The sequence below is a fragment of the Chiloscyllium plagiosum genome, unplaced genomic scaffold (assembly GCF_037043375.1).
Source record: "Chiloscyllium plagiosum isolate Xiang-an unplaced genomic scaffold, Cpla_swu_hap1 HiC_scaffold_37, whole genome shotgun sequence".
Classification (NCBI taxonomy): Eukaryota; Metazoa; Chordata; class Chondrichthyes; order Orectolobiformes; family Hemiscylliidae; genus Chiloscyllium; species Chiloscyllium plagiosum.
Window position 1 is genome coordinate 24,596,849 of NW_028270175.1, and position 17,067 is coordinate 24,613,915.

General features: G+C 40.1%; 1 protein-coding gene and 1 long non-coding RNA gene across 2 annotated transcripts in view; one reads left to right on the forward strand and one right to left on the reverse strand.

The window, feature by feature from the left end:
- Nucleotides 1-17,067, reverse strand: part of LOC148139782 (uncharacterized) — a 519,617-nt gene that overhangs the window by 76,861 nt on the left and 425,689 nt on the right. The window lies entirely within an intron of this gene.
- On the forward strand, nt 8,227-10,387 carry LOC122540135 (E3 ubiquitin-protein ligase RNF186-like). The gene has a single exon (XM_043675439.2). It carries the CDS (start codon nt 8,262-8,264, stop codon nt 8,982-8,984), a length of 723 nt encoding a protein of 240 aa, XP_043531374.1. The 5' UTR covers nt 8,227-8,261; the 3' UTR covers nt 8,985-10,387.

A 17,067-nucleotide genomic window follows, 5' to 3' on the forward strand; every position in this document is an offset into this window, starting at 1 on the left:
TACTTTTAAACATGCAGCTAATTTACACTTCAATTACAATGGTGTACTAGTCAAAGTTAAGGTGCCAATTGGTCTCCCTGCTATAGGAACGATGTTGTGAAACTTGAAAGGGTTCAGATAAGAGTTACAAGGTTGTTGCCAGGGTTGGCGGATTTAAGCTATAGGGAGAGGCTGAATACGCTGGGGCTATTTTCCTTGGAGTGTTGGAGGCTGAGGGATGACCTCTTAGAGGTTTATAAAATCATGATAGTCATGGATAGGGTGAATAGCCAAGGTCTTTTCATAGTTTAAGGTGAGAGGGAAAAGATTCATAAGTGGCAATCTTTTTTTCACGCAGAGGATGGTGCGTGTATGGAATGAGCTGCCAGAAGAAGTGGAGATTGGTGTTTTACAACATTTAAAAGGCATCTAGATGATATCAATAGGAAGGGTTTAGAGGGATTTGGGCCAGATGCTGGCAAATGGGACGAGATTAATTTAGCATTTCTGCTTGGTATGGACAAGTTGGACCAGAGAGTCTGTTTTCCTTGTTGTACACCTCTCTGACTTTAATTATAAGGTTTCCTTGAGATCCCTTATCGTTGACAGTAACTAACTGTTTAGACTTTATTACCTTCTTTATTTGTACAACTTGTAGCTCCCCAATCTTATTGCCCAGTATAATGCACTGGAATAATTAATTGCAATTTATATCAATCCTGTGTGTGTGTGTGTGTATGTATGTATGTATGTATATAAATATATATATGTGTGTGTGCGCGCGCAGGACAGGAGATCCTGAAGGCCATTTCAGAGTTGTGTTTGTACATAGACTCTAAAGCTGCTTGGAGAAGGAGTTGCAATTTAAACCTTCAAGAGTTGTTTGCTAATGGTGGAAGGCCAAGTGTTTGGACCTTTAAGTGTTGGCTGTGCAGCTACTGCTCACAGTCGGAAGAGTTTCTTGCCCATGTTGACCTGCTGTAATTCTGAGGTAGCCTGAGCAGGTAATACAAAGAGCTAACTTGAAGGATGACAAGCCTACAGACTCACCTCCTGATGCCTGCTATAACTTTCAGAGATGAAGAAATAGGGCTTCAATTGCTTATCCTGGTGGGCTGCCCAGTGACTGCAGCCTAGATAGCATTTGTCACACACATCAGTACGTGTGTTTTCTCTTGCAATGGCTGCACTAGGGTCTCTTAATGAAACCCTTGTTATATGCCAAGCAATGAAGAACTGTCACCTCATTGAATATGCTGGTTAGCTTTAAGGCTGTAGCAGTATATGATGACATCTGCCAAGCCAGAAGGTGACTCACGGCTGTGACTGAATTTTGATAAACACTCAAGTTGAAGCCCTGATGTTGATCCCCTCGTTTTGAATTCAAGAATTGTTATCACTTCCTATCTCTCCAAATGCTCAAAAAGTAACTACACTCAGCAAGCATATTTATTTTATTTGTGGCTGTATTATTTTGGGGTGGCATGGTGGTTCAGTGGTTGGTACTGCTGTCTCACAGTGCCAGGGACCCGGGTTCAATTCCAGCCTTGGGAAACTTGTCTGTGTGGTGTTTGCACAGTCTCCCTGTGTCTGCATGGGTTTCCTCCGGATACTCAGGTTTCCTCTCACCGTCCGAAGATGTGCATGTTAGGTGAATTGGCCATGCTAAAATTGTACATAGTGTTCAGGGATGTGTAGGTTAGATGCATTAGTCAGGGGACACTGTAGAATAATAGGGTAGAGGAACGGGTCTGGGTGGGATATTCTTCGGAGGGTTGATGTGGACTTATTGGACCGAATGGCCTGTTTTTACACTGTAGAGATTCTATGATTTATTTAGTTGGCTAGGTGGCTGGCTTGTGATGCAGAGTGAAGCCAAAAGCTTGGGTTCAATTCCTGTACTGGCTGATGTTACCATGAAGGTTCCTCCTTCACAACCTCTCCCCTCACCTGAGGCTTGGTGACCCTCAGCTTAAATTCGTCATGAGAGAGTAGCCCTATGCTCCTTTTGAGACTGGTAACTTGACTTTTTACTGGAGAAGAAAATTTTAACAATTAAAGTTAAAACTTTAAGCAATCCACTACATTGTTTCCAGTACCTGACATCTATCTCAGCCAAATAATCAATTCAGTTTGGAGTGCTGAAGCTGGTATCTCTCCATCTGACAATGACTAGATCAAACTACATGTTGCAGAAAATATTGAATTATGTTGCAGCAGCAGGATGAAATGTCACATTCCAGGCAAACTGTTAGTTAGTCGTGCTGTGCTCCAAGGGAACCAGTCAGTAGCTTGATGCAACTGGTTTGTGTTCCAAATAAACATGGTCATAAATTACTTCTGGCTCTCTCATTTATATGGAAGACAGGGGATGTTAGGACCCAGAGGTATAAGAACACAGCCTATTAGGCAGGCTCCTCAAGCAATGTGCAAGTACCCAGGGGCTATTGCTTACTACTTATTGCAGCACATTCCCAAATTGAATTGAAAATTTAACCATAACTTCTAATCATTAGTATTTCATTCTGCACCTTCTTGGTACTGTTGCATTTATAATGTGCATTGTGTTATAGATAAAACTAAACTAGCCATAGTCTCACTATACCATCTCACTCATTAGAGAGAGATAAATGGTGGTGGCTTAACCTAAGGGCTACCAAACCTCTGGCAAGGGAAGGTGTTGAGAAGGAGAATCCATCCTGGTAACCTCAATTGATGTTGGAATTGAACCCACACTGTTAGCATCACTCTGCTTTGCAAACCAGCTGTCCAGCCAACTGAGCTAACCCACTCCCAAACTAAGCTAGTTGAATCATGTCTGTCCTATCATTGGCCAATCTTCTTAGCTTTACCTGGTCTTGAATATAGTAGCTGAAAATGTGCCGCTGGAAAAGCGCAGCAGGTCAGGCAGCATCCAAGGGCTCATACCCGAAACGTCGATTCTCCTGCACCTTGGATGCTGCCTGACCTGCTGCGCTTTTCCAGCAGCACATTTTCGGCTCTGAACTCAAGCATCTGCAGTCCTCACTTTGTCCTAGTTGATTTTAACTTACTGTGAATCCTCTTACAAGGATGCCTTCCTTGAAGAAGCTTTCTTTCTCCTTCTACAAGGATTTCAGTGGATTCCTGAAGAAGAGCTCATGCCCGAAACGTCAATTCTCCTGCTCCTTGGTTGCTGCCTGACCTGCTGCGCTTTTCCAGCGGCACATTTTTGGCTCTGATCTCCAGCATCTGCAGTCCTCACTTTCTCCTACTTGAATATAGTAGGCCTGCCTCATGACCATGAAAGGTGACATCCAGGATAATGGAGATACAAGATCCAATATACTATACTTTAACAGGCATAAGAGATACGTAAATTTCTGCACTCTGCCACAGACATTTCCTACAGTTTCCTGATTCATTTGTTATTATGCTAATGGTTCTATAAAACTGTCCCTTTATAACAGCTTGCCGTTTTTAGTTTGCCAACTCCATTTATAAGGTAAAACCAATGAATAATTAATGTATATGCTTAGAATATGTAGTAACCTCTGAGACATTAACTATCATCTCAAATATCCCAAGTGTTATGTCTTACAATTCTCCTCACAATCTTTTAACTACAACAACCATCTGTCACTCCACAACATCTGTTATACCTAAAACAGATTAAAGCTCAAAATAACCAAACAAATGATTTAAATTACAAAACTCAACCATTTTAAAATATGGCTTGAGTACAAAATAATTTTTCACATTTGTCAACCTAAATTTGTTCGCTTGAACCATTAAATTTTAAGACCATAAACCTTCCTTCTGATGTGGTCATATAATGTTTTTCCATTTGGAAACTGTTTAATTAACCACAATTTAGATAAAACACAAATTAATGACTGAAATAGAAATTGCTGTAGAAACTCAACAGATCTGGTAGCATCTGTGGGAAGAAAGCAGAGTTAATGGTGGGAGTGTGGTAACTCTTCATCAGAACTGTTGCTAGTGTGGAAAAAGTGGTATGTATACTTAAACCAAAGAGGGGGGGAGGGAGGAAGAGGTGAGCAGATCAGTGGAGACAGAGCAAGAGGGAGAGAGATATAAAAGGGGTAAGTAAACAAGGAGATTAAGGATAGCAGGCCAGAACAGAAGAAAAGCTGAAAAAGTGGTAAGAAGAGCTAGTTTATTATATAATCTAATTCCACACTTGTTTTATGTTAATCATTGAAAAATAATTCAAACTTACCTATTGGTTTGACAAAAAAGCTCACGTCACTTTCTCAAGGGCAAGTAGGAAGAGTAGCCTTGCAAGGGATGCATGTATTGCAAGAACAAATAAAAAATAACTGGGCTACTAGGACACGTAATATAGCAATTAGGAATTGGAAGCCAGGCTGCTTTTTCCTTAATCCAGAGCCACAGTAACCAAAGTCTGCTAATATCAGCTGCTTTTCTTTCCTTCATTATTGTGACTGAAAGTAGATGTGCACCTTGAAACTTTGGGTTGTCTGAAACAATGTTATCAAAGTTTAATTGGAGGAATTCTTGGCTCCTCCAGGCCCTGATATTTGACAAGCACATTGACAGTGCAGATAATCAGCACTTGCCTAACCCTAATAGTATCTTGCATTGTATACATATTTCCCAATTACAACCCTTACATTTATTTTTTAAATTATCCCTTAACTGCCCCAATAAACATGATTTATTTTATTTGTCTTGGGAAATCAATGTCATTGGCTAGGCTAGCATTTATTGCCCATCCCAAACTGGCACTGAGAAAGAGGTGGTGAGCTGGCCTCTTGAACTGTTACAGTCCATGACGTGTAGGTACACCCACAGTGCTGCTGGGGAGTTCCAGAATTATAACGCAGCGGCAGTGAAGGAACAGGGATATAGTTTGAGGTTAGGGTACTATAGGCTTGGAGGAAACTAAAGTGTTGTCATCTTCTGCTATTCTGCTAGGCATGTAAGCTTGGTGTTACCACCATATGTTTAAGTGTTAGGTTGACAAATACCAACAGTATTGCCTCCTTAAAAGCCTGTAAGTCCAATAATACGAGAGTGCTCCAATGTCACAGTCCTCTTTCAGGCCTCTGTCCACAGCATAGAGGCATAAGCTATGGTCAATCTGTTGCAATGGGCAGGGCACAGAGTCATGTTTGCCATAAGACATGTAAAGCTAGTTCTCTACTCGGGCTTTGTCAGAGCAAGCAGTTACCAGGAGGGCAGAGGAAATGCACCAAGGATGCTCCCAAAACATTTCTGAAAGAATGCAGCACCCCCACTGTCTCATGGGAACCTCTCTCCCAAGACCACCCAAACAGGAGAAGAAACATACATGAAGGTGCTATCCATTTTAAGTGTCTCTGACTGACCCAAATAGAGGTCAAACACAAACAGCAAAAGGAGTTTTTAAAGATTCTAAAGTACCAATCTTCTACCTCATCAAACATAATTCATTTCACCCATGTGCAGATCCAGCTGGACACAACTCCAGAAAAAATGTCATCCTCAGGCTTCAGGGACTGCCTAAGAGGAAGATACCATTGTATCATAGAAGATCTGTCCGTCCTTATTCAGAAATATTGGGTTTGATGGGCAGATGTTTTTTCTCATACCATGATTATAAGGTGCAAGTTGAGGTTGTAACTAAACTTCTGTTTTTATTTCCATTCCCCACATTCATTTCATCAGAATTTTCACTTACTTTGTTGGTGATTTTATGTCTGGTCCTCCAGTTCAGGAGAATATAAAATTGTAACTAATTACAAATGCAGCAAGGGATATCAGGTATCATGAACGCTTTGTCACTAAATGAATGATGCTGTCCTACCAACACCTTGGCACTCTCATCTCTGATAGCTCCCAGAGTGGTGTCCCTGCTTTCACACAAACTAATAGTAGCTTTTGAAATTAAGTGATGAATTCCAGCAACAAACATCCAGACGCAAAGTGTCCTTGCAGCAAAACCTGGAAATCAGCCTTTACTTAATAGAATCTTACCTGAACTTAAATGTTAACTGAACAATTTGCAAAATAGTTCTTTAGATTACTTAATTACAGTGTGGAAACAGGCCCTTCGGCCCAACAAGTCCACACCGACCCACACCATACCCAGACCCATTCCCCTACATTTACCCCTTCACCTAACACTACAGGCAATTTAGCATGGCCAATTCACCTAAACTGCACGTTTTTGGACTGTGGGAGGAAACCAGAGCACACCCACGCAGACACGAGGAGAATGTGCAAACTCCACACAGTCACCTGAGGTGGGAATTGAACCCAGGTCTCTGGCGCCGTGAGGCAGCAGTGCTAACCACCGTGCCACCCATTTTTCTAATACTTTGGAACAGATTGAAAGTTGGAGCAAGAGACACACCAAGGCTATCTAGGATACAGGATACTGCAATTCGAGAAAGTGACGCCGACAAGCAGAGAGAAAAGAAATCAAGCAGAGAGAGACAGACCAATGAGGGAAGAAGGAGCTACAAAAATGAGGATAATGACTGGTCTCGGATTCAAACGTGTTTATATTTTATGTGTAGATACTGACAAAGAAAGTGTTAAATACAGGAGGAAAAATATTTAAAACTAATGTTCAAAATGGAATCTCTGAAATTCATGGTAGCACCAAAATTGTTTAATATTTTTCTAATGCTGGGAAGTTGTAGCAGAGCTCCTGTCAGCTCCAGTATTAGTGCTGGTTTGAACCAGTAGGTATAATTACAAAATGTAATTGGATCAGCCACCATGAAGCCTGACTTGTATTAACTCTTATGCATAAGGTTACTTTCTTATTAAAAAGAGCTGATAAGGAAGGGATCATTTTCAGTCAAGAATTCATGTAATTTAATAGCTCCTTTCTATATAAAAAAATTAATGGGCATGTGAGTATCTTTGGCAAATCCAGCACTTTCATTACCCGTCCTTTTCAGAAGTGTTTGTGAATTATCTTCCTGATCTGCTGTAGTGAAGGTATGCCAATGGTACTGTAAGGGAGGGTTTTCTGAGATTTTATCCCCATTCTTTGATAACTTAACAGGAAGGAGTCAGTATCATGGCCATTGGGCAGGTGTGTCAGATCACTGCGTTCCATCGTTTTGCTGATTAGATTACTTACAGTGTGGAAACAAGCCCTTCGGCCCAACAAGTCCACACCGAGACACCAAAGCGTAACCCACCCAATCTCATTCTCCTACATTTACCCGTTCACCTATCACTACAGGCAATTTAGTATAGCCAATTCTCCTAACCTGCACATTTTTGGATTGTGGGAGGAAACCTACGCAGACACGGGGAGAATGTGCAAACTCCACACAGAGAGTCGCCTGAGGCGGGAATTGAACCCGGGTCTCTGGCGCTGTGAGGCAGCAGTGCCACCATGCCACCCAAACAAAAGATATTTCATCAGATCTCAATCTGTGCGCCAACAGTGAGTAACAACAAAAACTTGGTTTTATATGGCACCCTTTACATAAGTTTATCAAAGTTTGACATGTAAGGAGATAATAAGCCAGATAACCAAAAACTTGGCTAAACTTGGAAGGTGGGAGGATGTACAGAATAAAAGATGGAGAGCCAAAAGCAAGAAATTCCAGAGCTTTAGGAGAACAAATTAAGGCAGGATAGTGAACAAGGCGTTTAGTATGTTTGCTTTTATTGGTAGGTATATTGAGTGTAGGAGTTGGGAGGTCATGCTGTGGCTGTACAGAACATTGATCAGGCCACTTTTGGAATTCTGCATTCAATTCTGGTCTCCCTGCTATATGAAGGATGTTGCAAACCTAGATTCTGAGTCTTTTACTGCAGCATTATTTTGGCTGGCTTCAGTTTGATGAAAGACTGTTGATGTGAAAAGTGAATTCTGTTTTTCGCTCACAATAGATACGGACAGGCCCACTGAGTATATTCCAGCACTTTCCGTTTTTATTTAAGTCTGTATCATCTTGTTCCAGACACGACCATACGAAGTCCGGGGAGCTGAAAGTATGAGTCACACATTCTGAACTTCAGTCTTTCCTGGGCCAGGCAGCAGAACCAGTCAAGTCTGGATGAGAGTTTGTTGGGTGTGACCCTGGCTACAGACAGCTCCCCAGCAAAGGCCTATTCAGCTTGTGTCATTGACACAAAGCAATAACCGTGAAAGAATTTCAATTAGCAGCACCAACCGCTGCTGAACTGAGTCAGTTAGAACTTATCAAGTCAAGATATAAACTCAATAAACTAGTTACACATTACATGCACCATAACCCTCGGGCGAATTGTGCAATGAAACTTCTGAGCCAAAAGAAGCCGTGCGAATGACCTGCTGTAGAGCTATAAATATACCGACAGCCTCAGACAGAAGTCCTGAGGAACGTCGACTCTGTTTCTGTGTGTTGGGTTTGAGACAGTGCGCAAGGATGGACAAAGTGTTGGCTATAAACACCCCAGCAACAGAGCAAGACTGCCCCATCTGCTTTAACAAGTTCGATTCTTTCATTCGAAAACCCAAGCTCTTGGCTTGCCAGCACTGTTTCTGTGCAATCTGCCTGAAGATCATGGTGTCAGTCAAGGATGGCTCCTGGGTCGTTACTTGCCCTCTCTGCAGACGCTCCACGCTGGTGATGGAGGCACTCATCAGCAATCTTCCGGATAATCCACGCCTGATGGAAGTCCTGTCCAGGAGGATGTCCGCCTTCCCTGAATCTGTGCCCGAGGTGGTGCTGTCTCCACACCTCCTGCTGCAGACCCACACAAGCACTTGTACTCTGGTCAGCCAGAGCGCCAGTCACCCAGAGAACGAGAACGAGCAATTTCGGAATCGGGTAGCCGTATCGGCCATCAAACGCTTTCTGCTGACTATGCTCTTCTTCTTGATCCTTATATTTGCACTGCAGTATTTTTTCAAAAACTCGGCCCTGACCTGGATTCTGATCGTCCTGATTGTTCTCTGTGCGTTGGCGGGGCTGTTACTTCTGTATTTGGGTTGTCAGGGAGACAGGAGCAGGCCATTCACAGCATATTGCAACTGTCTGCCCTGAACGTCTCATCAAATGTAACAGCTTCATTGCTAACAATGTAACAGTTGGAAAGTAACACATGGGTGCTTTAAGAGATACCTTAATGCAGCAACAAATAGCAGTTTCATTGCGGACAAACACGACTGGAAACTGGGCCTGAAGTTCAATGTAATTTTGAGCTATATGTGAAGATTATTATTTGAACCAACTAGTATTATGTTGTCAGCCTGTTAGTTTTATTTGTGAACCCCACTATTCAAGCGGGTGTAATGTGCCTTTCGTTGATCTGCTGGGGCTTGCCAGTCGCTTGTCTCAGCAAAATGGGACAAGGAGAGTGTGTATTTGCTGTGCTGAGCTTCAGTTGAAAAAGAGACTTCAATCAAATACTTCATCCACAGTGAAATGAACAGGCAAACGTTGGTCATTCCTACAAGAGACTATTATGCGATAAACTGAAAATGTACTTAAACAAGCTGCCCCCCCCCAATCTATCCAACCCAAATTTTGGATCCGCTACATAGATGACACCTTTGTCAAAACAGAACAAATTAGAGGAAACATACACCATCAACAATATCCTGACAGGCATAAAATTCACAAAAGAGGAGGACTCCCATTCCTAGACGTGACAGTTGAACGTACAGTTAACAGAGAGCTTCAAACCAGTGTCTACAGAAAAACAGCACACACGGACCAAATACTTAACTTCAGAAGCAATCATCCCAATACCCACAAATGGAGCGGAATCAGGACATTATTTCAACGAGCTACATCACACTGCAGCACCCAAGAACTACAAAAAAGCAGAAGAAGAATATCTATAGAATGTTTTCAAGAAAAACAGGTACCCAATAAACATAATCTGCCGATTCCTCAGAAGTAAACCCAAACAAGCAGACACAACGCAACCAAAAACTATAGCCACGTTAGCTTACATCAAAGACATATTAGAAATTTCTTCCAGACTATTCAGAACCCTTGGCATCATGGTAGTCCACAAACCTACCAATACACTTAAATAGTGACTAATGAACCTAAAGGATCCAATAGATACCACCAGCAAAACTAACGTCATTTACAAGATACCATACAAGAATTGTAAAAAACACTACATCGGATAAACTAGCAGGAAACTTGCTACGAGGATACATGAACACCAACTGGCCACCAAAAGACACGACCCACCGTTACTAGTTTCCATACATACAGACAAAGAAGGATGTCACTTTGCCTCGGATAATACACACATCCTAAGACTGGTGAAACAAAGACATGTACGAGAATTCTTAGAGGCATGGCATTCTAACCAGAACTCCATCAATAAACACAATGATTTAGACCTTATCTACCTTCCCTTGAAAAAAAGAACAGGAAATGGCATCATCCACCTCAAGAAACCAAGACCTGTAAATAGAGAAGCAGAACACACCACCAGCGCTTCACCGAAGACTCTCACTGATCATGTTACCTAGTATGGTGACAAAATGTCTGAAAACAAACCTTTCAACCTCAGCAAGCTAACTTACATACTGAAAATGCACATTTATACGTAACAAAGGAAGTAAGCTGGATCAGTGGAAGTCTGCATTTGTGTGATTGTCTGTAACTTGGAACATTGCTACACTAAGAAATATCAAATAAATACATTTTTTTCTATCCATGTTTTTAATTTATTCATCACTCAGCTCAGGTATTTCCTAGAATCTGTCAAACAATCTAACTGGTCATGTAAGTGTATCTCATATTGTAAAAGTGCAATGGTTTAATGTTGATCTGTCCAAAATCTGCAGCCCAGGAATTGATAATTCAACCAAGCTGGTCTCTTTGTGCTTCATACTGTATCAGGTCTCCTTTCATCCTCCTACATCTACCACAATTAGCTTGGCCTTCTGTTCTTTCTTCTTTCTTGTGTGTATTGAGCAACCTGTTAAATGTACCTATGCTATTCCTCTTAGTTACTCCTTATGGTAGTGATTTCCACATTATTGCCAATATGCTTACTAAGTATATTGTAATTGCGGATGAAATGTTGTTACACAGCTCGAGCTACCTTAAGTTTAAAAATTCAAGTATTTTAAAACATTTTGATCTGTTGCTTCATGGATTATGTTTAGATCTAGGAGAAAGTGAGCACTATAGATGCTGGAGATCAGAGTCGAAGAGTGTGGTGCTGGAAAAGCACAGCCAGTCAGGCAGCATCTGAAGAGCAGGAGAATCGACGTTTTGGGCATTAGTCCTTCATCAGAAGGTTTAGATCTGTCTGTTTCATCAGTTCTACAAACCCTTTGCAAGTTGATGCAAAATCCAACAATTCCATTTCTTACGAGATTTCATGGATAAATTTGACCTATTTCCAAGTAAACATTGCACACTAAAACTCTTAATACAGCATGTTTTAAATCCCAGCCAATTTACAGATTGATTCACAATATTCTGAATTTTCTGCTGGATTACAATTTTTCTGATTTAAAAAATTGGATTAACTTTGCAGATATTTTGCATCTCTCAGCCAGTGTGTTGTTGAACATCTTCCTTGCCCATTCATTTATTACTTCCAGGCTTCAGTATTCCTGTCCTATCCAGCTGCTGGCTACCATCAATTTTCATCAACCAGCTCATTCAAAAGTCTGTTGTCCATGTTCCAACTTGCACTGAGACCTATTTGTCCACCATTCCTGTGCTCACTTACCTTCTGGTCTGCTCTGACAACACCTTGGTGTCAAATCTCATTTTTAAATCCCTCTGTGGTCTTATTCCCCCCTTTTTCTATAACTTCCTTCAGCCATACAATCTTCTTGCACTCTTGCAAATCTGACCTCTTATATATCTTATATTAATTGTTCCATCAGTGATGGCTGTGCCTTCAGGTATCTAGATCCTAAGCTCCAGAATTTCTCCCCGTATCCTCTGGACTTCTGATATGCTTTGTTTTGAGATGCTCTTCCAAACCTTCCTTTTTAGCTTAGCTTTTGACCACCTCTCCTAGTATCCTTATGTGGTTTGGTGATAAATTGTCTTAGATAACACTCCTGTGAAGTCCTTTCAGGTATCTGTTACATTAAAAGCACAAATGCAATTTGGTGCATTTGATGCCAATGAATGTTATTCTGGTTAATTTAACAGTGAAGATCCTGTTCTCTGAAATGCTTTTAGAGTAAAAAGCTCAGAAGAAGGCCCAGAATTTAAGTATCATCCAGGTTGAAATAGTAAAAACAGATATTGACGCAAATGAAGACGGACTCAATAGACAATGTCAAAATTTAGATTTTAAATGCCTCCAGATTGCAGGAACAAAAGGAGGAAGTGGCAAAGGAGTTTCACAATTTATCCTGTCAAAATGTTAGTTGGGAGAAGGTGACGAAGCATTAAGTCCTTATTTTAACAGAATGCATGAAAAGGCTGATGTACAGGACATAATTCTGAGCTTAGAAACAACTAGGGGAAATTCGATCTGGTTAGACTTAAGGGGAATGATTATAGTAATAGTGGCAAAGTGGATAAAAACAAAATAGAGAAGATAGGGTTCACACTGCAGCTCAGTGGTTAGCACAGCTGCCTCACAGCACCAGGGACCTGGATTTGGTTCCAGCCTTGAGCAACTGTCTGTCTGGAGTTTGCACATTCTCCTCGTGTCGGTGTTCTGGTTTCTGCCCACAGTCCAAAGATGTGAAGGTTAGGTAGATTCACCATGCTAATTGCTCATAGTGTCCAGGGATGAGCAGGGTAGGAGGATTAGCCACAGGAAATACAGGGTCTGGGTGGATGCTTTTTGGAGAAAAGGTGTAGACTGAGGGCTGAATGGCCTGTGTCCACAGTGTAGAGATTCTTTGAAGTTGGGGTTGGTTGTATCCTACTTAGGAGTGAGGGAGCTGGGAGATTCTTCTAGATAGAAATTTGGACCAAATGGGAGTAGCTCAGTTTAGGAAACTTGGTCGGCTTAGACTGGTTGAGATGAAGGTCTGTTTCAGTGCTGTTTGATTCCGCCTCTATACGGAATCAACATACAAGATTTAACCTCAAAGAGTTAGGAATTACTTAGCAGATAGGATATGCTTGATATTGAAGTGAAAGAGGAAATGTAACTTTTTTGGAAGCTTTCTTGCGATGGAGTTTTGACTGTGGTTAGAAGAGATTATGGCATCAGAAGTATTACGAGATTAAGGTCCAAGGGTCAAGCCATGGAAGGTCAGCGATGGAAATCGTTAGCTATTATTGTGACAACTTTTTACTACTTCATTGAAGGGTGTACGGAAATCAAGATGTAGCGATTTACCTGTTGTACAGATACTGTAAGAGGACTGCTGTCAGTGAAGACAGAGGATTTGAAATGTCAGTTTGATAAATATAGTGGATTTGGTTGGGTGATAAATGGATTCTATTCCCACTTGATGGCGCTGTTTACTAGTTAGTAAATCAGTAGCGGAGTAGTCATCCTGGCTCTTTTACTGTAGTTTATACAGTCAAAACAGCTTTTTAACTGATATTAATCATAATTAAAAATGCATTCTTCTACTCATCAGAGATGATGCCATATATGAACATTCTACCTACACATGATAAATGTTCTCTTCTTAATGATGTCTCTGCGTCTGAATCACTGACAGAGGTAGCTGTTGATGAATGGAGTCATTAAAAATATATGAAATACATGAATAGGGTCGATCAATCCTTGATCCAAGCAGCAGTATAATTTACATAAAAATATTTATATCCAGTTTCTATTATTTAAACTTGAAATCGCTACTTAACATTTTTTAATCCATTCTTGGAATTCAGTCAAAGCAAATTAACTGTTTGGTTCTGTAAGTTTACTCTGGATTTATAAGTTTTGTTTAGTGTTACACCTAATATGATTGCACACAGCTGCATTGAAATCTATCTTTATTCTCTCTGTAATGTCATTTAGTGACACAATTGTCTCAGATATCTGTGCTCTTCTTAAGCTTCACCAACTTCATAAATGTTCCACCCACTGGTAACGAGGTGTTCATTCACCCAATAGGTCTGGAATTCCCTTTCAAAACCCATTTGCTTCTGCCTTGCTTGCCTCATTTAAAAGCTACGTCTTTGGTCCAGCATTTGGTAATTTGATGCACTATCTCCCTGTCACTCAATTTTGTTTTTATGTTTTATAGTAGTTAATACCCTGTAATGCACCTTGTGTTATTTCATTGTATGAAAGGTGCAACATGAATGTACTTTGTTCCTGTTGTCTGAAGAGCACTTGTGAATTGCAGGTTCCTGTTCCCCCCATCTCTTGTGTTAACGGATATAAACCAATAAATAACCCAGGACCTAAATACGGAAAACTGAACCATCAGCTCGGCAGGGCAGAATGATTAAAAGATGTAGATAATCAGTTTCAGGTCATGCCCTGTTAGTCATGAAAACACAACTTTCCAGTCTGTATGTTTTCCTATTTCACAATAAAATGTGGAATTTACTATATTCAAAATTATTCATGGCATTCAAGTGCAAATTATTTGTTTAATAGGTCCAATTTATCCATCAAAGATTGATGGATGACTTCACTCAAGTTGATGAGGTGAATATCATATGTCATTCTTATCAGGAATGTCCTTAATTGGTCTCTGAAGATAGCAATTATTACTGTATTACTGAATACTGTAGGAATTGATGAATAAATATACATTTTGGGAATTGACGGTTAAAATAAATTCAGAAAAGGAATATGCCAGAATAACATTCCAAGGATATCAGCCTGGTTCATTTTAGCACTTGCTAAATCAGAAGTTTTAAGTCTTACTCGAAGGTGTGAGCACATATTCTACAGGCTGACACTAGTCACTCATAGTCACTTTTACTGATGCTAGCATTGACATTAAAAGTAATTTTAATATTAAATCAAATTCTCAAACTGTCAAGATGGGGTAATTAAATTTTGGAAAAGCTGTGTCGTGAATTAGTTGTGACTCAAAAGTCCTTTTCAATGAGACATCCAAAATTGCACATTATACTTAAACTAAAGCCCATCTCTGGTTTTGCATGAACTTAACATTGATACTGGTCCCCTGCAGGCTCTATTTACAAAATTTCAAGTGCTTACTGGCCTTTTAAAGATATTAGGAACCTACATTCACATTTTCAAAATAATGCATCCAAATCCCTGGTTCTCTTCATTCCTCAACCCTTCTGCTTCTCCCAATTGAAAATATATTTTTTTAAAAACTTGCATTTATATGGTGCCTTTAAAAACAATGTGATATATTCACCAACATTGCCTTTCTTCCCCAAATGCTTCTTCCTTGTATGCCACCCATCTTCAAATCCTGCTAAGCTGTCTACGTGCTCTTGAAATGTTTTACAGCTCTCCTTATTTTTGTCAACTCCGTATTTGTGGCATCACCTACTTTTTTTACTTTATTCTTCATGCCTAAGTCCAAATCACATAATATATAAATGAACGTGCACAAAAATACTCACCAATTTGATCACAGACAATGGAACATAAGAAAATGTCTAGAATTGAGAAATGTCAATTGTTCTAAGTTAATTCTCTCTTTTTGAACAGCAATGTAATATCGACTACCTTCTAGTGATAAAATATAATATAAATACATCTTCTTTTTATTCCCTTTCTTATGGAACTATCTTCCTCTGTTATTCAATTGAGTATGTTCTGACTAAGGGAATAAATGTGATCAGATTGCTATTTTGCGCATCTTCAAAAAATGCAACTGGCTCTTTAACATTCACCAAAGCCACCAGACAGGACGTTAGTTTAGCATCTCATTTGAAAGATGGCATCTGTGACAATGCAGCACTCTCTTAAGACTGGACTGGAGTGTTAGCTTGGAGTCCAAATCTTAGGGTAGGCTTTGAAACTATTAATGTTGATTCAGTTCTGACAACTGAGCCATGATAATGCATTGCAAAGGAATCTAAAAAGTATTGAAGCATTTACTGTAAGGGACACTGAAGTGCATTGGCTTGAGATTTAAAAAGTTTCTATCCATGATTTAGTTTGTATTATGCCTCCTAATGAGCCCTAAAGACCAGGAAAACCTAAGTATTTTATTTCTATTTCCTGTTGAGCTAGGCAAGCATATTGGGAATGATAAGTAGTAAGATTGGTTAAGAGAACCTTATTGGTAGATACAGTATTGGTCAGATAAGTATTTGGACTGAGTTCAGGGATTATTTTGTGGTCTGAGCCAATGTTACAGAGTACAGGTTATTTATTAATCCATCTCTCAACAGCATTGATGTCAAAAACACGAACGTCCAGAGACTTATGAAGAGATATGGATGATTTAAACTATCACTGATTGACTTTATATGGTCAGAATGTATGTTATCAGAAATAGAATGAGCTGCACTCTTATAAGCTCCAAATGTTACAATGTCCCCAGATAGACAGAAGTTCCAACAGTTTTGATTTGTCCAATGTGCCTTCTCCCCAGATAACAGCCACAGTGTTCACACTATGACCCTATATAGTATTCTCTATAGAAACATGTGCAAGATGTAATGATTTCCACTTTAATCATTAAACTGACTAACTGCACGTAACATAACTAACCCATGTGCTATAGATCACTTGACTGACAAAGTACAGTTTAAGGGCAATAAACTACACAGCCCAGAGTCCTGATGAAGGATCCTGACCCAAAATGTTGACTTTCCTGCTCCTCCAGTGCTGTCTGACCAGCTGTGCTTTTCCAGCTCCACATTTTATTGACTCTAACTTCCAGCATCTGCAGTTCTTACTGTGTCAAAGCCCCCAGAGTGTTAGCTTTCGAACAATGCTTTTGATTTGTAACTCACTTTGCTAGAGTCTCTTTATAAGATTCAATGGACACTGTTAAACAGCTCCTGATCGACAGACCAAAGCATCATTTGCTCTCTCTTCCAAAACATGTTTATTTATCTCTTAGTTCAAATAACACGTTTTAATCAACTCTATTCAGATACACCTGTATAGTAGAGGGAACAAGAACCAAGATCCTCTGGGCCCATATGGTGCTGCTGTTATTGCCTGGCCTAAAATAGAAACAATACGATGAGACTCACTGAAAGAGATAGTCTTACTTTGCTTTGCTTCTGAGTTAGTAGGATGTAAGATACCCAATTCACATGCTAT